General features: G+C 39.1%; 1 protein-coding gene across 1 annotated transcript; it reads right to left on the reverse strand.

The window, feature by feature from the left end:
* Positions 1-7,783: 7,783 nt before the first annotated feature.
* On the reverse strand, positions 7,784-24,346 carry LOC135463084 (uncharacterized). Its single transcript, XM_064740404.1, has 5 exons — positions 24,000-24,346; positions 11,713-11,878; positions 10,855-11,217; positions 10,309-10,356; positions 7,784-9,278 (listed from the first exon to the last, which is right to left on the reverse strand). The coding sequence occupies exons 1-5, from the start codon at positions 24,001-24,003 to the stop codon at positions 9,248-9,250; spliced, it is 612 nt and encodes a 203-aa protein (XP_064596474.1). The 5' UTR covers positions 24,004-24,346; the 3' UTR covers positions 7,784-9,247.
* Between the last annotated feature and the right edge of the window lie 1,239 nt (positions 24,347-25,585).

A 25,585-nucleotide genomic window follows, 5' to 3' on the forward strand; every position in this document is an offset into this window, starting at 1 on the left:
ATTTATTTATATATTTATTTGATTGGTACTTTAAGCCGTACTCAAGAATGTTTCAATTATATGACGGCGGTCAGCATTTACGGTGGGAGGAAACTGGGCAGAGCCCGGGGGAAACCCACTACCATCCTACTGTTGCTAGCATTAGGATGGTAGCCACGTACGGCCGGAGAGGAAGTCAGCATGAGCTGGACTTGAACTCACAGCGACGGAATTGGTGAAAGGTTCATGGGTTATTACGCTGCGCTAACCAACTGAGCAGCGGAGGCCACGGGATACATTTGAACAAAATATCCTGCGTGAGACACGAACTTAAGCCCATGAGTCGTGTCGGGTCATACGAAACATTTTAACAATGGTACATGCTGCTGCCTCTTTTTGCGCTCAGCACTAGGGGGTTAGAGCAAGAAAACCTCACTGGTTGGCCCGGTGTTAGTATAATGTGATGTTGGGGTGTCATGTCTGGTGTGTTCCGCATGATACTTCAGTGGCGCCAGCACTTTTGCGGCATGGACTCGCGCTGCCACAAGTAGACACAGTATAGGCCTATGTACACACACCTAATGGCTCCTTGTCGCCATATTACCCCCAGAAAGTGCATACGTAAGCCCATGGATATTACTCCTCAGTCAAAAAATGTCCTCAAGCACGCAACTGCTCAGAGCAATGTTCCTGGCTGCCCTCCCTACGCCTGAAGTCCGTTTATTTTAAACGGTTAAGAGGTTTTCGAGTATTAAAAGAATAGATACTATCTTGGACCTCCATTGTAAACACATTACAGCTAACGTCATTTTTTATTTTACAATCAAATTGTTTATCTTAAGAGTCAGGCCACATTTTGAGATTTTCACATTTGTGGTGTTTCAATTTGATTATTTATGTATTCAAACACCTCTGAGAATACATTTGTACGTGTACGTGCACGTGAACCCCCGACTACAACAGCCCAACCTGAAGCATACCAGAAGTATTGTCTTTGTCAGAAAAATTAAGACTAATTATTCACCAAATTATTAATTATAATAATTATTATTATATTAATAATTAAATTAATTTTTTACAACTTCTTCGGTGGCGTGATAACTAGATAACTCTATACAGCGTCTTGCTTGGCGTGATAACATGGGAATGGTTTACAGCTTGATATCTGGTGTGATAACTGGGTAATTATTTAAAGCTTGTTGCGTGAGAATTACGCAGAGAGTGATAAGTAGGTAATTCTTTATAGCTTGCAAGGCGTGATGACTAGATACTCATTAACAGCTTACTACCTGACGTGTTTACTAGATACTCATTTACACCTTGCTGTATGGCGTGATTACAAGATACTCATTTGCACCTTGCTGTATGGCGTGATTACAAGATACTCATTTACAACTTGCTACCTGGCGTGATTACTAGATACTCGTTTACAGCTTGCTATCTGGCGTGCTTACTAGATACTCATTTACAGCTTACTACCTGGCGTAATTACTAAATACTCATTTACAGCTTCTTCTGTAGGGTGTACTTGGGCAACAGAAGGGACTGTTTCATTTTGATGATTGTGTGAAATTGGCGCAATGCTGGGATCGCTCATCAAATAACGTGCTGGGCATCGTGATTCTTTTTGATGTAATGTAAAAGAGGTATTATTATCACTAATTCAGCATGTAAATACCAACGTGACTTTAGTCAGCGAAAATGTGCATGGGACACGTTGTGGAGTGTGAATTGGGTGCTGGTTCATTCAATCAAAGCGATGTTCTCATCACAGCATATATATCACTCTGTGCCCAATACAGTCGTAGGTTCAAATCCAGCAGCTGCTGCTTCTGTTGCGGAATTTAGGAGAATAATCATGATTAGCGGTGCTTTATTTCCGCCTCCGGTTTTGGCGCGTTCTAAAAGTGTGTTTAACTTTAGTGACGTAACTAAATAGATAAATCAGAAAAACAATAGAAATAAAGGAATGAATCAGCAAAATCGAAAGATTACTGGTAAGGGCATGTATGTAAGGCGTTATTCTAAGCTTTATCTCTGGGTCGGCTTATAAAAAGCCTCCAAAGCTGGTACTTGCTGCTGCCTCAGCAGTGAGAAGATAGAGCAAGGAAACAGGACCAGTTTGTCAGTATAATGTGACTGGATGAGGTGTCATGTCTGGTGTCTTCGGCATGGTCCTTCAGTAACGGCAGCACTTTGGCCGTCGTGTACTCGCCATGCCACAGGAAGGACACAGTAGGCTATATATACATGCACCTAATGCCTCCTCGACGACATCTGACTTAAAATTTGTCAAGTGCGACGACTAACCCAAGGCATTCATACACATATATATGTATACATGCATTCTACTTTAACTGGAAAGAAGCCTTTAAACTGTTGGTCTGTGAATGTATTACACATATAGATTATCGCATGGCAGTGGGGCCTCTCACCATTGCGGTCGATGTGAGTTCAAGTCTAGCTCAAGCTGGTTTCCTATGCGCCCGTACGTGGGAAGGTCTGCTAGCAACCTGAGGATAGTCGTGGGTTTCCCATGGGCTCTGCCCGGTTTCCACCGACCATAATGCTGGCCGCCGTCGTATAAGTGAAATATTCTTGAGAACGGCGTAAAACACCAATCAAAAAAATAAATATTGAGAGGATAGTCCAAGGAAACAGGATCCACTGTCTGGATGAGTTGTCGTGTGAAATATTCTTGAGAACGGCGTAGAACACCAACCAAATAAATAAACAAACAAATAAATAAATAAATAAATACAGACGATCGCCAGAGCTGCAGAGAATTGCAGCCCACCTGAAGCCCTGTTAACAGTGAACGACCTACACTTACATACATTTAGTTATTTATTTACTTGACTGGTGTTTTATGCAGTGCTCAAGAATATTTCACTTATACGACGGCGGCCAGCATTATGTTGGGAGGAAATCGGATAGAGCCCGGGGAAACCCACGACCATCCACAGGTTGGTGGAAGATGTACGGCCGAAGAGGAAGCAAGCATAAGCTGGACCTGAACTCATACAGACGGCATTGCTGAGAGCCTGATCATTACACTGCGCTAGCGCGCTTACCAACTCAGCCACGCAGGCCCCTCACACTCTCTTACAGGATGTAGAGGTGAAAATGACGCTGTCTAGAAGTGCAACAAAAAGATTCCTGTAGACCACTCGTCAACGGATACAGTACATGCTCGAAAGTGAGTCAAAGCGTATAAAGGGCACTTGAAACGTCTGAATGCAGACGACACAAAACATCAGGGCAGGTGTGGGGTTTAAAGAGAGCAGAGGGTGTAAATGAAATCTTCTCCATTTTTAAACTATCACACTGTCGTCACCTCTCCGGCTGTACCACCAATGCTGTCGTCTTTTATACTATAAGCATTTACCACAAAAAAGTCTATAAAACTCTTTACAAGTGTATTAAAATGTAGTAGACGAAGTGAACATTGCATTGCAAGAAATTCCCTTTAACTGGATCAGTGGATAGCCTTTTTGTGAATTGCTCGAGTGCTCCATTATTGTAACGATGGTGAAAGGGTGCGGCTGAAGGGTGTGGTTTTAGAAGGGCTGGCTGAGTGGTAAATATACCATTCATGAATCCCTCTTTGACCTAATTTAAGTTTAACCTAAATTTGTGGTGTCATTACTGAGCTTAGATTTTTAAGTTGGTTTTCTCCTACTATCATGCTGGCCTCGGTCGTGTAAGTGGAATATTCTTGAGTACAGCGTAAAGCACCAATCAAATAAATAATTAAATAAATTCCAAGTTTTTCTTAACGGATAAAGAAAACTCCAAGTATTAACGTAAATACACCTAAGTGAAGTCACAATTTTAGCGCAACAAACTATTTTAAAATCAAGACAAAATTTGACTTAAGTCTAAGGCAGCTTCGTGATATTGGGAACCGTCCACCAATTCTGGACCAATCTGGACGCCAAGCTTGGTAGTTCAAATCTAACTACAGGCTGAACTTTAGAGATCATACCGCTTTTACTGTTCCTGGTATCTTGTTCAAAAAAAAAAAAAAAAAAAAAAAAAAAAAAAACAGCTCTCGCGTGACCTTGTTCGTGTGGTGTTTAACGCCATTGGGTGGAGTTCACTTCCAGTAAGGGATAGATAATGAGCTCGATCTGGCTGACAGCAGTTGTCCTCCAGTACACACATGCGCACCCTGTACATCAAACAAGACAATTATGCATAAGTTGAAATGTTCCTTTCGATGGTCTCGCTAGTGTTAAATTTAAAGGTCAGTTACCAGTGGGAACTAGACATTTATTCATTTATTTATTTGATTGGTGGTTTACGCCGTAACCAAGAATAATTCACTTATACGACAGCTGTCAGCAGGTTGCTGAAATTCCGTTCCACGTACGACCGGAGAGGAAGACAGAATAAACTGGGCTTGAACTGGAAACTAGACATACAAAATTATTATTCGCCTAAACTCAAGGTTACACATGTGTAATGGGAGACTCGAGGGCGAGCCACACAGACGGTCCAAATGACAGGAAAAAACCCATCGATTTCTTCTGTGGGGAATCTTGCGTCGGATCACACCTAAGACCTTAAAAAAGAGCAAGTTGTAACCTTGCTTGGCTTTCAGAATTAAGGGGATAGTTCAACGACTGGTTGACCCGTATCAGTATAATGGCTCGGATGGGGCGCCTTAAGTCGTCTCAGTGAAGCAGCGCTAGATAAAATAGCTGTGGAAATCCGTCCTGCAACAAGGAGGCACACTACATGCACTCTAAGGACTCCTTCGTCGTCATAAGGCTGAAAAATTAAGTATGGCGTTAAATCGCAAGCACTCACTCTTCTTTGGTGTTGCAGTACGTGCGCATTTCATATATATTTTGTGAGGACACGTACATCGACAATTGTGACGTTAAAGAGGAAAGAACGAATGAGTTCACAGATTTACGAGTTTTACGCGTTCCCCCTTCAGGTAACTGAGGGCGATTTTTGCCTCCGAATGGAAAAGTGAAAGAACACTGACTGGGTAATTCTGCCACACAGGCTTTCTACACTGTTGGTTTGCATCTAGTTCAAATATATTAGAATTTTATCTGCTTTGGATAGAACTAAAGCCCTTGTTGGCCAGTGTCACTCCCCCACCACCCCCACCCCCACCACCCCCACCCCCTCTGAAGGTTACCAAGATAACAAAATGCTATGACTTTACATCCAGCAACCACAGCTCAAAAAATGGTGGTCATGTTTGGTTGATTTGTTTATATGTTGTAGAGAAAAGTGCAAGCTCCATGTGGTGATATGGCATTGTACCACGTGAAAGTTAGGGGTATATATTTTTGAGGTTGAGGCTGCCAAGTTAACCAAATAAATACTAAGGAAAATCAATGTGCTGGAGTAACCTCATTGGTACAGACGGTAATAGTTCTTTCTAAAGGATGACTTGGCCTGTTCAAATTCAGCTCTCGCTGATCTGGCTGGTTTATTAGAGCCAACGGTTGACGGAATAAGTTTTACTCCTGACACTACGGTTTCCACAACTAATGAGCCTTACCTTCATGATAAAATTGAAAAGTTTTCGAATGCGACGCTAAACCCTACCCGACTTATTCCGGTCGAAAGTGGGAAGGTCTGCCAGCAACCTGCGAACGGTCGTGGGTTTCCTCGAGCCCGGATTCTTCCCACTATAATGTTGGCCGACGTCGTATAAGTGGATATTCGTGAGTTCGTCGTAAAACATCGGTCAAAAAATAAATAAATAAATAAATAAATATAACAGACAGAATAGAAAATTTGATTTGAACCAGTATATTTAATCTGGTTTGTTTATCAAAGTCATGGTAAACAGAAACACGCTTTAATTCTCCATCTTATTGTTATGGTCACATTTTTATGCGATTTGTTTCCAGCAAAGCCTAAACATAATTGTATAAATCATTACAGGTTAAATCACATGACCATTGCCATCCTCTCTGTATATAAAACAAGAAAAAACATTTTTGCTGGGGTCTTTCCGCTTCATTATATTTACCGTACGCTTCATGTTTGGTAACCTTACAGTTTCACACCGAACCTTTGAAGAAACCTTTATTTCTGAGACTGTAATGAAAGTGAGCATAACAGAGATTTCATTTCCCTATCCGAGCTCTTTCTGGCAACACACCCATTTGCACACACATTTCCACACATCAGTACCGCTTTTACAGGCAGAGATGGTGATAATGACTCATGCGTTTCTGAGTAAATTATACACCCTTTTCGTGACTGGACGTTGATAATGTGGAGTTACTTCCCTTGATCCATACAAAAATAAACACAGTTTAAACAGTGAACTCTGAAAGCTAACAAATCGTATACGGACAATGTTTTCCCTGTAAAGGTAGTTCACTTGATTCTTGACGTCAGAAAGTCCATACTTATAATTTGGAATCCCGTCATCTGACGGCTTATTTGTGTATTTAAACTTACCGGTAACTTATCCAAAGAAATTGGAGCGACATTTTGTTCATGGCGGGTCTTTGATGTTTTTAAATCAAAGGATTTATTTATTTGTTTTTTTGTTTTTTTATTAGTGTTTTACGCCGTACTGAAAACATGGGAAAGTATGATTTTCATATATCCAACTCTGTAAACCAAGAACCAAAAATTCACTCGTTTTCAAAAGTTAGAACCACACATCTTTCCAGCATGAGTTCCAGTATAGCAAGACAAGACATTGTGTACATGCCCTAACATACGGCTCGTTCAACGCTTACTTGATCTACTGCCTCACTTACGGGCAGCGATATCCCGAGTAAAAAGGAAATATACAGTGTCGCCAGTCGCTGTAATATACACTTGTGTGATAGTGTGGCTAAAATGAAGTCGTTTCCTGTGGGGTTTTTTTTTTATTTCCATTCGTTTTCGTTTGTATATCGGACATATGATAGAGTGGTTGTACTGCAGTAGAAGGACAAACTATCAGTATTTATTAACTTATTATTCTGTTGTTTAAGCTAGTACTCGAAACACGCTTTTTGACAATCTACCTGATTTTTAGCCGCAGCTGAAACAGCCCCAGTTGGATTCGAACACGTGACATAGTTAGTCAAGGGCACGTTAATGTCGTCTGGCTGCCGTTTCAAAGTACACGTACCTCCCATTGTCCATATTTATTTATTTTATTTTTGGTTAACGTGATACTCGAGCATTTTCTTTAACTGTTACGATGGTGGATAACGTAATCGGTGATAGGAAATCACACTCCCTGTCGTGAACCACGGATATTTGGCAAGTTATCGAAGATCTTTCCCACATGTGGCGTTGAGCGATGTGACATAGAGATATGCACACCATATTGTTGACGGGTAAGTCGTCTCTAACGGACGTTGGACGTCGGTCCCTTAAGCAGGAGGAGTGATTCACAAAATCTGTGTCCAGCATTGATTTTAAATCCGCCAATCATATGTACGGCGGAATTAAAGGCTAGCGCCTCAAACAACTATACCACGATCCGCTCGCCCTTCTGTATATCAAATACAAGTAGTTACTGTTTTTGCAATTAAAAATAATACTAATACAAAAGGATGACGAATTGGCAATTTTTAATACATACAAGTTTGTTTTACCTTCATAACGACACAACGAGAATGATTTTCACGAGTATAAAAATATAGATTTATAACATAACATGCTTATAAAAGAATAATTAAGAAATAAGAATAAAATACATCCAATTACGTTGATACAATACTGAAATATATATATATATATATATATATATATATATATATATATATATATATATATATATATATATATATATATATATATATATAATTTAAGGGTTTTCAAGGGGAGATAATCCTACATGTAGTTCAACTTCAAAATATGCTGTTGAAATGCTGTAGAGACTCATCATTGGCCCAAAATAAAATACAAGAGAAAGGGAAAATGATAATAAATTAAAAATAACTTTTAAACTGAATATCACTTCGAAATACATGTACACTTTGCAATTTTGAATATATGTGGGCAGGAAAGAATGCCTTTGCGACTGGTTCTTGAAAACTAAGGTGATTTATGGCTGCGTGGTATAACAGGCACGTACAAGTAGTCATATAATCACATAAAAAATATATATTTAAACATTATAACAATTATTAATATAATTCCGATAAAGCTTTATTAATTCGTGGATCGCTTGCTGGTGTGGCAATCATGTACACGTAGGACCTGTAAGTGCGCATGTCCATAAACGCGATAAGCCATAAACGGTTCATGTCCCAATCCATTTTACTATTCAGGGGAGGCAAGTCGCACATGCATAGGTTTACGTGTATTCGTGATATAGACCATTTACAAATGCATGTTTACAATAATGATGTCACACTGCTTTTTTTGCCTTTATCAATTCAACTTTTGTATAAATGTTCACGTTATCGCAGAACCAAGTTTTACTTTCATCACAAAAACCAGTGTAAAAAAAAACTCACATGAACATACATTTCCTACCATTTACAGCTTCCCATGCAAACGTGCTACTTGTACATGGTTTTGCTCCCCGGCACGCCTCGCCTACACATGCGCACGTTTTGCAGGGCATTTACTCTTAAACAACGGATATATAAAAGACACCTATCTTAAGATTCTTAAGTTGGCCGTACGTGGGTTTTCCCCGGACTCTGCCCGGTTTCCTCCCACCATAACGCTGGCCGCCGTCGTATAAGTGAAATATATTTGAGTACGGTGTAAAACACCAATCAAATAAATAAATAAATTTCTTAAGTCACACTTCTTTGTGTTAACCCGCTCTAAGTTTAAAACCAAATACAGTGTAAAACGACTCCCTTGCGTCCTTCCATGCACATATGTTTTCACGACACATTTAAAGCACTAAAACATCGCTTTCGCCATGTCTGTACTCTATTTCCTTTACACCAAGACAAAAATAAACTATATTTATATGGCGCAATAAATCCACAATAGCAGCGATATTATGTAAACAATTTCATGTCATCTTGCACCCAGGATCATTTAAGTGAATGACTTATGCAAAAACATGGGACACCAAAAACATTTTCCACTGGTACACAGACAGAGCTAAAGACTATTTTTCTGAAGATAAAGACTGAACGAAACATAACGGAACTTGTACGCAAAAATACTCGCATCCATTGCATGTTTCACACTGGACTAATGACAAATGAACAAAAAAAGCGTAGTTTAACATCTGCACACCCAAGCACTAGCTTTTCGTTGGCAGATCACAGTTAGACTGTTGTTGTTTTTATTTTAATTTCAGGTGTTGAACGTCTCACATATACCCGGATCCTTGCCACAATGGTCTGTAACCGAAAGAAAACACAAGTATGAGTTTCAGTGTCTTAGTACAAGAAATCATAGTGTCATTGTTTGTTGTTGTTGTTTTTTTTTTTTTGTTTCTTTGTTTTTTTATTATGAATGCAAGGACGTGTGGTCTTCCGCAAAAAAATTTAATTGCATTTCATTCTTTATTTCTTTAAAGAGGATTTCCTACAGCCTAACCGGCCACTAAGGAGATCTCCTCAACATAACAACAAACACATCATATGTATAGATCCATACATATACGTACAGACATAGTCAAAAACGTTCAAGCATGATTATTAATGTATTGATACCTTAGAGACGGGGCAACTGTGCGCCCAAAACACAGATATATACAAAAATAAAGCATAGCTAATTAGATAACTACGTTCAATAAGTCTGCAATTGCTTTTACAGAGACATAGTGGTGAAATATTTATTTATTTATTTGATTAGTGTTTTACGCCGCACGCAAGAATATTTCACTTATACGAGGGCAGCCAGCATTATGGTGGGTGGAAACCGGGCAGAGCCCGGGGGAAACCCACGGCCATCCGCAGGTTGCTGGCAGACCTTCCCACGTACGGCCGGAGAGGAAGCCAGTATGAGCTGGACTTGAACTCACAGCGGCCGCATTGGTGAGAGACTCCTGGGTCATTGCGTTGCGCTAGCGCGCAAACCAACTGAGCCACGGTGGCCCCTAGTAGTGAAATAAGACATGTTCTGGTAGCCATTGCAGAATTAACAGTACTTTACTATCACCATTAATAAAAGCGTAACTAGAAGTAGAAGTAATTGTTTTATACAAATTGTGTATTTTACAATGGTTATTCGTTAATCTTCCCTCAGCACAGCAGTTATCCAGGGCACGAGCAAAATAAATCTAAGACATCATATGATTATGTATGTAATATAATGATATCATGATGTAAGTGATTGTTGTGACGTCGTTGTTGTTAGTATTGTATTCGTCTTTTGTTTAACTGGCAATTTTCAGACTCATCGTTTAAAAACACGCATTATACTTACTCAAATCTGCTGTCAACAATAGGCCTCGGGACATGATACGCTGGTAGCCTAAAATAGAAAAAAAAAACCCGACATGTACTATTCCCAAAGACAAGGATTTGGAACGCACAAAAAAGAACTCTAGAACTACCTGTTTTAAATCATGGATAAGGCCTAAAACTTAGAGGCCTCAATCTAAAAAGATTTAAAACGATTACATAAGCTTTTAGGCCAATCTGAAGATGGTTGTGGACTTTCCCCGGCTTGGCTTGGTTTCCTCCCACCCTAATACTGGCCGCCGTCATATATGCATGAAATACTCTTGACATTGACGTATCCAATAAATAAATAAATAAAAAAATTAAAAAATAAATAAATAAATAAACAAACAAATAAATAACTAAATAAAAAAGCAAACAAACAAACAAATAAATAACTAAATAAAAAAGCAAACAAACAAACAAATAAATAAATAATTTAAATAACTACCACATAAAAGAGATGTTCGAAAATAGACATAGGAGTACAAGGAAAACAATTACTTCTTATAGTCCATGCCAGATTTACCTGTTTCCACTGGGCAGCGTTGCCACGTGATTTTCCGGTCCACGTGCATCGGGTAATCTTCTGATTGGCTCTGGATTTTGTTGAACTCTCGCGCTGTCCGGAAATTTGTTGTCCCACAGCCGCATCTGTCCGAAGTCCAGCGAACCGCTCCTTCTGACATGCGTGTCGTAAAATCCTTTTGAGTCATATCCGTTACCAACCACGTCACGCCTTTCCTGAAACGACCTTGACCTTGTTGGGGCTAATGGCGGTCGTTCTCTAAATTCTAGGGTGTTGCCGACGTTGTTGTCGTATAAGTATGTTTGTTGCGGATTGTAGTCGTGTGAGAGGAAAGAATTGTGCCCGGATCCGAAATGATTTATCCTAAAGGAAACAATTTGTATAGTATTTTGTATAATAAGAAATAATCTACCGGATGGGATGTAAGACACCCAGTTATGTGCTAAGTCCATCTTTGCCAAGTTTAGCCCATCTGCTCTTACTTTTTATATGCTAGAAACCATTTACAATGAAAAATAGGTCCTTTTTTCAAGAAGAAATGTAGTCAGCATAGAATAAACTTAAACCAGATAATTAGGCGGCCACTCCAGTCGGTGTAGAACCATTCAAGAGTTTATCCTATTCGTAGATAAGTGTATAACAAAATGGGTGTATATAAACGTAGATCTGAATGAATTGGAAAGCGACTCAACATATAAATGACTGTTGATAAAGTTCTATGAGAAGAATCAATATACAGATAATCTTCACCAGTTGGCAGAGAAATAAAAGGAAAAAAAGGTGCTTACTGAATAAAACAGAGTAATAATACGCATTCTGTGAAGAAATGCATTTCTAGGATGTCATCTATGTGCTTACATTTGTTTTCTTTCCTCAACATGTGGATCACGCCGGATAAACCTTTGACAAATGAGGAGAAATACAATGACAAGGGCGATAAGTCCCGCTACACCTCCGACAACGGAAGCAATGATGACGATGTCCGAGTCCTTCAGGCTATTCGGTGACTCTGTCGTTGTGGAATCTAAAACACACAGACGAAAAGTAAATGTCCGATAAACTTATCTGACATGACAATACTGGACAACAAATCCAGAATCCACAATGCCGACGTTAAAAATGGGAAGAGACTGGAAATGAGATAGATGGTTAAATAAATCGATTATACATCAGGAAATCCCATTTTATATGCAGAGTAAAATGCCGCATTGCATGCTGTCACAATGCGGAGTAGGCCTACACAAGCACTGGCCAACACATACCATTGCATTCTTCTTCGAAAAACTCCTAAAGATTTAAACCAAAGACGGAACACTCAAAAACTGGGCACAATGTTTCAGAAAAGAAAAAAATCCACATGAAAAAACATCGATTTCTTCAGCTGGGGGGTCAGCTGGGAAATGCTGCGTATGACATGAACTTATTTAGTTCAATATATTGATATATCTATAAAAAAAATCATAACTTATGAATAAAATACTGCGCAGTTCAAGCCAAATGCCAATGTCATAAAAACAAAGCTGTAAATGTATGTTGCAGAATCATTTATATTTGTCACATCTCTAAGACTTAAAGTGGCACTTGTGCATACAATATCATTAGTTATATTATAGTAGTATATAAATTAGTGACATTTCCGTTTCCCCACTAATTATGAAAGCTATGGTGTCATTGTCTATGTTTTTTTTTTTGGGGGGGGGGTGGGGTGGGGTGGGGGGGTTCAAGTAACTTGACAAATCAAGGGGAATACAATAACACGTATTCAAGTAACGTGACAACCTCGCAGAATACAATAACACGTATTCAAGTAACGTGACAACCTCGCAGAATACAATAACACGTATTCAAGTAACGTGACAACCTCGGAGAATACAGTAACACGTATTCAAGTAACGTGACAACCTCGGCGAATACAAGAACACGAATTCAAGGTACATGACAACCTGGAAAAATACAATAACACATATCCAAGTCACGCGAAAATCTCGGAGAATACAATAAACCTTATAATTTTACAGCAGGATCCAAACCAGAAATAACTAGATATGAGCCACTGACCTCAATGGTTATGTAAGCCATAAGGTTTGATGGTGTATTTTGTTAGTAAACATGGCAATAAAAGCTGATTTTTGTTCTATAAAGGTGGACATGAAGTATATAAGCTTCAACGAAGACAGAGGATACTGAACGTACTTAAATGTACCTCAATCTTCATGTATGTTTGTATGAAATATGTTTCTGTGTAGAAGGTATATAAAGGGCTTTTGAACTGAGTTGTAAACAGGTATATATACCTGGCAATAAGGTATAAAATCTTTACACGATTCAAGATTACAGTTGCCGATTGTCTTGGCTACTTAGGGTAGGGCGTGTTTTTAAATTTACTTACTTACCTCAGTAACAATATTGAGTGTGTTATGTTATATGTATCGAATGTCTTTTAGTCCTGAACCGAGCAATTCCGTGTAGTGTAAGAAAGTTTGAAAACTGTAACCAAATACAAAGGAATTCGTGAGAATGCGTTCTAGAGGTAAATAATACAGCACTCCATCACCCATTCATCCCATGTTCTGTGTAGAGTAATATTCAGAGAATTCATTTCTAAAGAAAAATAAACAAATATATGAAAAATATCCATATGAGCAATATATTAAAACCCACGTGAAGGTGTTGGAACCATACATATATTCATTTAGCAGTGTTCAGTGTGTGGTGCTTTTGTGTGAAGATGGACAGAAAACATTTTCCTGGAGTGAAAACAGATTTAATTGAATTCAATGTTGAGCTCCAGTGTCGTGTTATAACTAGTTTAACACGCGTATCGACAACGACATGCTCCGGTTCCAGCTCTGAATAACAGATCACACCTTTCCCTCAGTAATCTATCGCCTTGGCACATCGTGGTCGTCTTTTGAGCCTGTCTACATACTGATGTGGCTCTGCCTCGATGTGAAGATCCGGGTTGAAACTCAGGTAGAACTCGTTTGATTTTTTTTTTTTAGAATTGCTGTTTTACGCCCGTATTTCAGTTATACGACGGCGGACAATTATGATTATGATTTACGTTATGATTGGGCAAACACACAACTGCGGGTTGCTGGTACACTTTCCCACGTACACGTGCGGCTGGAGGGGAAGCTATGAGCTGGACTTGAACTCACAGTGATCCATTGGTGATAACCTCCTGACTCATTGTACTGCATTAGCAGGCTAATCTGTCGGCTAACCTGGGCTAAAGTGTTTATTTATCTACTAGGCGGTGATTTCTTAGATTTCAGTTAGCCTTTTCGCATTTCATTTTACACTGGGCAGTTAGTCAGAAATTTAATGAATCGGCGCAACACTTTTGCCATATACGATAATACTCTCCGACGTCGGAGTGATTTTAAAGCATCATGCTAAGCGAGACCTCACCGTATCACGGTAAAACACCTTACATACCCCCTGGCCACTTAGTTCATGGGACGACCTTGCGCTTCGGTGTATCAATAAATCGTGACACATGTCGGCTATTTGGGGATCGTCTCACAAAGAAGTGGATATGAACGATGCAGGGACAAAGTTGCATGTAAAGGTGCGATCTTGTACACAATCATGAATGCGCTCATATGTAATAAGAAGGTTAAACACATGTCCCGTTCACTCCGCGCGTATGGGTGCGCTTATCTTACTGTCACTGATCGTTGTCCATCGCATGCATTAGCGAACCCCGCCTATCGCTGCCCCATTAACGTGTGACACGAAGGAAGTATAGGGCCTACATGTACACAGATACACGTTATGTACACAGCTACACGTTATATACACATCTACACGTTATGAACACAGATACACGTTATGTTAACATGCACCTATTGTTATTCAACCACAGTAAGTTTACAAAGAAAGTCCTACATTTTACGCGCAGGCGCATTTCACTTAACACACGCTTGGTAGAGACAAGTGGAAAACAAATATCTAAACAGCGTAGCGACTTATGTCTATATACGTAACGTATGTTCAAAAGACAGACTCATCGTTTCAAGACAGAACACCTGGATTTTAGCTGTAATGCGCCGGTAAGACATAATCTGTACAAGTAAAGTCACTCTTGACAGAGCAGCCGCGGGTCAGCAGTTCAAACTCGACTGCAGGCAACTTCCTTGTATACCCGTGGGAACAAGGGCAATTAAAAGGATGCATGGCCACAATTCGTCAACCATTCCTATACTTTAATTCATCTGGTACATCAAGAACGGTGTTTGCACTACTGTAAAGTCAAGTCCACTTAAAATTCATACATTCAAACACACGTGAAAATCACTTTGTACCCAAAGAACAGAACTGCATTTACTGTGCTTGGGCCCCTTTTTACAAACAAATCATTACGTGTGTCTGAAGTACAGTGCAAATTCAATCGTAACAAATAATGAAGAAATACGTCACCATGGTGATTATAAATTGTGCAATGTCGTGACAGCTGTATAAAAAACGTTCTAGACTGCTGGTGTTTATTTTATGACAGGGAAGACATGTGTTTCCTGCTCTGTTTGCCAACGTTATTTTTATCTTTATATTACGTAGTAAATGATTCAAATTCAATTTAACGTAAACATCCCAGCTGTTCATCAAAAAAAGCTGCTATTGTCTTCGTATACGGTTACTCAATTTTTTTTAAAAGCGGTTTAATAGCATTTTGTGATCTTCCTTTGCAAACGTGCAAACATGTGTATATATAAAAACATTTGTTCTACATTTATAAAGTATCAAGACCACTTTACTAAGATGGCAGTTGCGAGAGTACATGAAATTTCTATAAGGCGGCGATCAGGTGAATGCCCGTACTGGTTCGGAATAAAACCACTGAAGCAAAGTGTATCTATAGAGATATGAACATCTTCGTCACATTGGCTCAGTTGCAAGTTGCTTGGGCAATGAGAGTATATTTGGTGCAGCCCAAAACTATACATTTCCACTTAAAATTCCATAGAATATATACGTCCTGATGCACAGCACAACTAACTGCATGCAGGTGTTTTTCGGATTACACGGATTATAACGGATTATAGGTGTACAGGGAAAAGCATTGCGTTTCATTTGTCAGGCATACGCTTGGAATCAGCCTATAATTGGATTTATAACACATACTATATAGACATTTACAGTTTCATTCACAGCTTTCCCTGGTAATCAAGGCACGAAGTGAAGACGTTGTTTTTCTCTTATACGCGAATACGCTTTTGTGTACAAAACTGCGAAAATATGCCTTGGTCTGCAAAACTGCGAAAACACGCCTTTGTCTGCAAAACTGCGAAAATACGCCTTTGTCTGCAAAACTGCGAAAATACGCATTTGTCTGCAAAACCTTCAAGATCTAAACATAGTCCTCATTGTCAAAATTTAGAACACCAATAAGACACATACACACAGATATTTATTTATTTATTTGATTGATGGTACTCAAGACTTTTTCATTTATTCGATGGCGGGGAGGGGGGGGGGGGGATCCTGGGTCAATATGCTGCGCTAGCTTGCTAACCAACAGAGCCACGGAGGCCCAGTACACACAAATAAAGTATACACTGACGTGAAATAAAAGTTACACCTGGGTGTTTTTAATTCCAAGAAAACATACAGTACTTATTATATTATTATTTATAATTTGTACCGCAATTAATGTACATTCACCTCGTCTGTACGTGTATTTGTCCAAACGTACAGAAAAAAAGATTTGTTCCTACTGTTTAATAGATAAAACGGAAAGGTGCTTCCTGCCCTTTCACGCATTAACGAATATTTTTCACAAACTCTCAAAGAAAGCATACCCACGCTCTGAAGACAATCACTTACTGTGTAAAAAAAAAAAGAAATTAAACCAATCTTCTTTTTTATATCACATCCACTGAATGGTTAGTATGTTCCACATATAGATTTTGCACTAAATGTACCAGTCATGCATCACACTGGTACAAACATACCTGATGGTTTAAAGTAGAAATTGTTCTGCATTGATTCTATTCTTGAGGTGAGCGAGGAATAACAATAATAATAATAATAATAATAATAATATACAGCTAGCATTTTTAATTGGTATTTTGAACAAAATGTGTATTTAATTTATACATGTCCGTGTTGAAAGAACAATGAGGTGAAATATAATGTTTTATCGATACAACTGCCATATAATTGGAAATAATGGCAAGGCCCAATATGCCATAATACACTGCTTATGAACCATACAGCTTGCTTTCTTTCTTTCACCACGTTGGTGGTGGCAAAGATGTACACAAAACTGCATGTATAAGAGTGAGCGATGCCTGTAATTATATTTTTGATAAAATACATGAGGAATTTGATGCACAAAGCCGAAAGAAATAATCACCCTTAGATCCACTATCCCCCTATTCATGTTCAATGGGTGAACTGAATTTCGGGGGGTGGGGCAGGGGTGGGTGCAGGATGACTGTTCAAACAGGTTAATGATGACGTTTCAGAATTGACCTACATTACACTGTCTTTTATTGCCTGTCCCTTTGTCTGCCTACAGCCAGATGACCCTAAGCCAGCCAATCTAAAGAGTAAATATTCCAAGTAGGGGAACAGAAGGTCCCTGGCGTCAAAAGCAGTTATAAGGTGTCGGTGGCAGGGAAAGGGGGAAAGCTCGTGGGATGAACAAATAACTGGTCAAAGCTGAATGTTTGTGAATGAGTAGATAGCGCCTTGAATGAGTGCATGGCGCCACCAATGAGCACATAGTGCCTTCAATGAGTATACAGCGCCTTCAAAAAGATTACAGCGCCTTCAATGAGCATACAACGCATTGAATGAGTATATGGCGCCTTCAATGCATATATAGCGCCTTCAGTGAGCACCTAGCGCCTTAAATGAGCATATACTGCCTTGGCAGAATATACAGCGCATTGAATGAGTATATAGCGCCTTCAATGCATATATAGCGCCTTGAAAGAGCATATAGCGCCTTGGGTGAGTATAAAGCTCATTAAATGAGCATATAGCGCTTTGAATAAGTATATAGCGCCTTAAATGAACATATAGCGCCTTGGGTGAGTATAAAGCTCATTAAATGAGCATATAGCGCCTTCAATAAGTATATAGCGCCATGAATGAGCATATAGCGCCATGAATGAGTATATAGCACCTTGAATAAGTATGTAGCGCCATGAATGAACATATAGCGCCTTGGGTAAGTATAAAGCTCATTAAATGAGCATATAGCGCCTTGAATAAGTATATAGAACCATGAATGAGCATATAGCGCCATGAATGAACATATAGCGCCATGAATGAGTATGTAGCGCCTTGAATGAGCATATAACGCCTTCAGTCAAGCATACAGCGCCTTGAATGAGTATATAGTACATTGAATGAGCACATAGCTCATTGAATGAGCATATAGCACATTGAATGAGCATATAGCACATTAAATGAGCATATGGCGCCATGAATGAGTATATAGCACCTTGAATGAGTATATAGCGTCTTGAATGACCCCTAACGTACAGGTCATGGTGATCTGCATTATGCAGTTAAAGAGACATACACTTCGTGAAAGTAGCAATGGTTATAGTATTAAAGGGGAAACATGTGAAATAGTCTATAGCTGCAGCATCCCACATAACGTTGATATCAATGCACTGAAGCCGCTCATTAAACGAATTAGTCATACTGAAAGCCCGATTGACCGCTCTACCGACAGACGGATTTACCACAACCCGACCAGCCAAAAGCCAGACAGACCGAGCTACCGACAGCCAGACTAAGCGACAGCCAGACCAACCGACTAGCAAATTTAAAGTGCCCGACGGGTTTATTCAAATAAATATAGATCGCAGAAATTACACAATGGGCATATTAAACAAAGTGAGACTGCATGGGATGATTAAAATGACCCCAACACTACATAAGTGAAAGGTGAAATCAAGAAATTCTTCCACGCCCATAGCACGCATGCGCAGAAAAATTGCATGTATACATGGGGATATATTACCGACAAAAAAACTAGAGATATATCTAGCATATCCACTATTATATAACAGTCTCGAGATCTAATCACGTTATTGTAATAAGATGAGGAAATCAATTATTTTGTATGGATGATTACATATAGGAAGTGTAATGCACCATCTCTTTTTAGAAACCGACGGAAAATTCCGTGAAGGACGCCCCTATTTCTCATAATCTGTTTACCCTAGTCTGATACACTAAAGTCAATGTGTACAACATGTAAAGCCAATATAACTTGCTCGGACATTCAATCATCAGGAGTAATGCATGCATCGGTTATTTCCTGAAGCCTGATAATAAACGATTCAGTCTAATTGGAGAAGGTGTGTGAAACGCTAATTACCTCTGTGCCGTTAGACACGATGGATGGTAAGGATATATTATTATCCAAATCAGCAAATCTATTGATGACAGATAACGGATCAAGGACGAAGGCGTTTATGCAGTGTGCACATATTTATAAATGCTTTGTGTCTACATGTTGAAGCCCTCTATTCACACTGAACTGAGCGGCTCTATTTCTGTTTTTTTCAATGGTTTAAAGAGACTATACGAACATGCTGGGGAAAACCCCGATCAAAAATAGCGGAACAATTTGATAAGACAATCGTATCATGTGAAGACAGTTTTAGGAATGAGAAACGATATAATATAGTTTCATGTCTTGTTTTGTAGACGATTGACGAATGGCAATCCCCATGCGTATTCTCCATCATCTGAGTGGTTGTTGATAAATACATGCATATGTACGCTTTTGCTTTAACGTCGTTCATAACAATTTTTCAGTCATATGAGGACGAGGCATCGTTAGGTATGTGCACATATACTGTGTCGTCTTGTGACAAGACGAATCCATGCCACCAAAATGCTGTCGCCGTTGAAATAACATGCCGATGACACCAGACATGACACCCCTCCAAGTCACATTATACTGACACCGAATCAACACGTCCTGTTTCCTTGCTCTAACCTCCCAGTGCTCAGCGCCGTGCGAGTCAGGAAGACGTACCTATTTTAAGGTATTTGAAATGATCCGAACCTGGTTTGATCTTCCGACTTACAGGCGGACGTTCTAACCATTAGGCCACCGACGTGTTCCCATAAATACGCACTTAGCTTAACACGCTGCGTGCCTATACACGCAAGTCCGTTATGGAATCGCTAATCTGACAAAAATATTGTAATTAGCTTGTCTATTTATATTTAAAGCACAGATTTCTTTGCCACAGGCATGTCACACAACACAATGGCTTTCGTTCGTGCATTCAATTCACAACGCATTTATTGTGGTTTAATATAAAGCATTATTCGGGTAAAGCAGTACGGCTCTCTTCACAAACAAGGGAGTGCGCCAATACATGCAAATAAGATTAACGGTTTTAGGTCGAGATATGCGGAAATAAGCAGCTCCTATAAATGTATGTATAAGAAGAGAATGGGTGATAGGTCTGCATATTGTGTCCACGTATATGTATATACCGTCATGCCAATGCTTGTAACAGCATGTAACAGTATACGAGAGATTAAGTATGTGACTCTCACAAACCCCGCCTGGACAGGGGATTTATACATTCCCCCTCTCTCTCACTTTTGTGGAGCACACTTGTCTTGTATTAAAACACAAACTTAATTGTGTTCTTTCCAATAAAAGTCTTGTGCCGTATTTGAACAACTCAAATGCCGTATTTGAATTTACAAAAGGTCTTGTTTGTGTGTGTTTCTTTTTTGTGGGTGTGTAATACAGAAATGTGTACTTCACATTTATTTCACACATGATTCTGTTGGGGTAACACAAGTCATTGTTGAATGAAACAACAGAACTTGTTGTGTTAGATTTCGACAAAACTGTTTTCAACACAAGTGATCGCTCTTGCGCAGTCTAAATTTCGTTGAAAAGAATGCGTTTCATTTCTTGCAATTGTTCTTCTTAAGGTGATCAAACAGTTGACCAGGGAGAATACCGTTGAGTCAACGTTCTGGAGTTTAACAGCTCAGAAGATTTCAATCTTTCTTATTTTTTTTTTTATCCTGACATTGTAATGTGATGAGTCAATGTTCTCCATTTCACCTGACGAGCGCCGTGTTGGCTTGGAACTTGACATCTTATAAGTGAAAGCCAGCGGTTTTTGTGTGTTTTTTTTTTATGTACAACAATGCACAGTGCTAACATCTTCTTGAAACTAATAGATATTTTTGTACAGCAGCTTTTGGTGTCATCGTTGAAAGGGCTTCTAATTGCTGCTCAAGAACTTAATGTCATGATTAAATGTCTTGTCAAAACAAACCATCTGCTTATGCACAGACAAAAAAACATGCCAGGCCTAGATGTATTCAGCCTACTATGCACAAATGCAGCACAGCCTGCACGGTCTCTAGAAGAGATCTTTATATTACACTAAAAAAAATTAATCTGTAAATTTTCAGAGAAAGTATGTTGTCTTGGTGATACTGAAATGTATTATGCTATTATAATATAATACTGTGTCGTGTTTATCCTTATATTGTGTGCGTCTAGTAGGAACATTATGCTGTAGTAATAGAACATGAGTGTGTTATACTTAATAGAATAATATGTTTTAATAATAGAAGGCATTCTAGCATCACTCGGACAACAGGTTTTCTGTTAAAATGAATAGATTAGTTTTTTGAGTGTAGTATTTTGGGGTCATGTTTGGATGGTTTCCTCTAAACTGAACTCATAGGTTGTTCTACGTGACACAATACACTGGAGGCATTTACGTCGATTACCGCGTACAGTCATACGTTTGGTCCACCACCTACAGGTCATGCATATTCATATCATTAGTATTAACAACCTTATACGTGCATTTTATAGCTTCGCGAGCCACTGTCCATTGCAGTAAGTGAGCTCTGTGTGATCAATGAAAGATATAACCTTGACTAAAAATATCAAATAAAAACCATACTAAATAATGAAAGTCAGCACACGACTGTTTGCCCGCTAATGTGATCGGTACATGCGAAAATGTACAGTCTCTAAAGCAGAATTAAGTTAATGCGACCTTGTCATTTGAACTCCCCAGCCAATCCGTTTGCAGCGCGACTAAACCTTATGAATATTCATAACATCATAATATGTACAAGAAAAGCAGTTTTGTCCGCCTCCATTCATAGATACGATATTCACCTGATTAATTTACCCATGTATTCAGGTGTTTTCTCATAAAGGCATTTATTTATTTATTTATTTATTTATTCATGAGTTTCTAGATTTAGTTATATACTTATAAGTTTTTGCTTATTTATCAGATAGTAAAGAATCTTTTATGCACAATACTTTTACTGCAAACACCTGACATGTGCTCTGGGTTTAATTGGGTCAGCGTCAGTAGCTGTTCTGTATGTAAAAATGAACAACTGAGAAATATAGTTATAGTGAAAGTACGATATTAAATACATATACGTGCAAACACCACATAACGCGTGATTCTCTTAGGGAATACATAACGGTAATCTGCCAATCTATGGAACATAGTTTTTCGGGTTTTACAAAATGTATATGCACTAGCTAAACCTCACTATTATTAAGCTACTCGAGTTTAAACATGCTGGTTTTCTTAAAACATATCGATTATACTGACAGTTTTTAGCATAAAGCTCCCGGTGTAAGACGACATTTGGACACTATCGCTGTAACATCTTCTTGTCGTTGACACCCTTTGGAAGGGCGAGTTCTCAGCTTAACTCCAGTGTACGAAATGTAGCCCACATGTGGCTTAATGCGGTAATCTGATATGCAATGCGTACAGGTTCGCAGGAAATCAGTCGAGTGAATCACTTTCTCAGACATGTGAAGCGCTTTTTCAGATAAGTGAAACACTTTCTCAGACAAGTGAATCACTTTCTCAGACAAGTGAATCGCTTTCTCAGACAAGTGAATCACTTTCTCAGACAAGTGAAGCACTTTCTCAGACAAGTGAAACACTTTCTCAGACAAGTGAATCGCTTTCTCAGACAAGTGAAGCACTTTCTCAGACAAGTGAAGCACTTTTTCAGACAAGTGAATCGCTTTCTCAGATAAGTGAATCACTTTCTCAGACAAGTGAAGCACGTTCTCATATAAGTGAAGCACGTTCTCAGACAAGTGAAGCACTTTTTTGAAGAAGTGAATTCTCTCTCCGTAAAGCTTATACTGGACTGTCAACCTACGTGTATTACACTCTTATATACAGTAGCTTACCAAATGGGCGTGTGTCCACGTAATCCCTGGTGTGTGCACGCACGACGACCCATGTACAGAGGGTCTTTTACCGTGAAGGAATACTTTTTTAATGACTATCTAAGATCTTTTTCGGTGGGAAGTACTGGGTTTATTTACAATTATTAAGGCCATTTTCAGGACATTGATAATAACTGATATTATCTACGAAAAACCATCAAACTGTGGAGCAAGCAAACTTCCTTTGTGCATGGACACGGTTCATAGACAGAAGGATGTAAGCCATTTTTACAGAGTGTAAAGATAAGCCTATATGCCCATATCAAAGTGTGTTCTGGTTAGAAGATTGTAACACCAGCTTCCTTAATCGTTCTGCTAGGTGCAGAAGGTTATCTGCGCAAATCCAACCACATATGTATATCATCAATGCACACATAGGACATACTTCCGTATCATTTTCCAGCGTATCTGCCCGATCACGTGGCTGGTATTTTAAACATGCATTATAATTTGATAACCATACAAATGTATAAAAACTATATCAGATTCTCAATCGATTATAGACATAATGTTATAGTGGATATCTTATTTTATCTTCATTTAACAAATTTCTTGCATTTGTCCCAATATTTGTCTGATCCATGAGTTGCCCCTGCTGTACGGTAGTTTTGAGTTGTTGTTGGTGGAACAGGCACACTAACTGTTGTCTATCATAAGGCAGTGTTCGACTAGTGCCAAACCTACACCGAATAAAAGGAAGCTGGATTGCGGTGAATAAATTTCACACAGTTTGGTGACTCTTGAAGTGTTGAATTGCTTATTCATAAACAAGAACCTGCACTTCTTTACCACTGTTACCCCATTCCTACACAGCCATGTATAATTCTGATATAGAATAAATGATCAAGGATATGATGAAAGAGAATCCAATTCACTAACATGAACGTGGGTATGTACTCACTCATTCTGTGCCGTCTGTCTGTTAGGGGTAGGGTTCTCTCTACAATAGGTACGTATATCCAGGTAAAATAGTTGACCAACTACAAAGGTGTGTGCATTGAGCCACCATCCGCTCCAGGTAAAATCCAGGTATTTTCCCTTAGTCAGGTCAGGTACACTGTCCAGTTAACAAAGACACACCTGTACCGTATAACTTGTTCGGAAGCTTGACTGTCTTCCAAACACAGCGGGTGGAAGTACAAAGCGATTTACCTGCCAGGTGGTCTAATCAACAGGTATGAACTGCCTGCAGATAACAGGGGTAACAGCTTAATTTTACCCGCGTCTGCTAGCCTTTAGATGCGTCGATGTTCTCATAGCTGCGGGGCTCTTGCTGGTTCCGTTTTTTGTTACCCTGGGCAGTTTTCACAACGCGGTGTATCCGGGAATAAGCGAGCGTTAAGCGAACCGGTTCTATGTAACCGTGATATACGCTATAAGGCTTCAAGACAGCGCGACACACTCAAGCCTGCGCCTGGACTACATGCCTATGAAAAAGATATGAATACACGTTGTCCTTGCATTAGACTCCCAGGGCCTCGTGTGTACGCTATACAGCGCACGATTATGTCTAACGCTGTATATAGGTACACATACAGGTTCTTTCCCTGCACAATAAGTTATGGATCAAGATCGGCACTGGACCGAATACAAACATGTATATGCAAGCTTACGCCCATATGCTTTTGTCGAGCTTCGTACACAAGTAAATCTTTTCACAATCACTTCCCCGTTATTTATATATAAGTACGCTGCATAGAGCCTGACTGATGCCATTTATAGACATCCGCTTTACCTAACTTATCTAATCGCAAAATCATAAAATAGTCGTATGTGCGGAAGAGTTCAAACAGCGAGATTCCCGAGTTGCCAGCACTGCGTCACAAAGAACTGGAAAAGTGACACCGCCATGCATTGTTGGTTAACACTTTATCAAATTATGCCATATCTCATCTAAACAAAAAAAAATGCATGCTGTATATTTAAAGTCTAAACAAAGACATAAACAAGTGCATTGTCTGCGAGCTGTTAATAAGTTTTTTACAAACATGCTACTTGCTGGGATTTATGCAACTAAATAGTTATTACTTGTATAAACACTCTATTTGTAGAATATATCATTTTTCCTTTTTTCCGGTTTTGTTTACTGCTTTTTTAAAGTTTAAATGAGAACATTCCCTCTGCACTGCACACCTGTGGTTAAAGTTTTCCATGTCGTTTTTGCCTAATAAGCCTGCTCTGAATTACCTATCCTGTTACACGGTAGCAACTATGACGTAACGCGAGATTAGTTTTTGAGGCGTGAAACTACGAGAAGTGGAACCTCGCCTATTACAGCATGCAGTATGTAGGTTATGGCACATTGATAGTTGTTAACAGAATGTAATAAAATACTATATCAGAGAGCCACAGAAACATCGATAGATTGTAAATAAAGTCGGTGTTTTGAGCTAAAGAGTTTACCGACGTTGTTCTTTAATTAGGGCCAGGCTTTTGAAATCACCTCCTCAATCTTTAAAAAATACACACCGTCTATTGTGGACTTTC

The sequence above is a fragment of the Liolophura sinensis genome, chromosome 2, assembly GCF_032854445.1.
Source record: "Liolophura sinensis isolate JHLJ2023 chromosome 2, CUHK_Ljap_v2, whole genome shotgun sequence".
Taxonomy (NCBI): domain Eukaryota; kingdom Metazoa; phylum Mollusca; class Polyplacophora; order Chitonida; family Chitonidae; genus Liolophura; species Liolophura sinensis.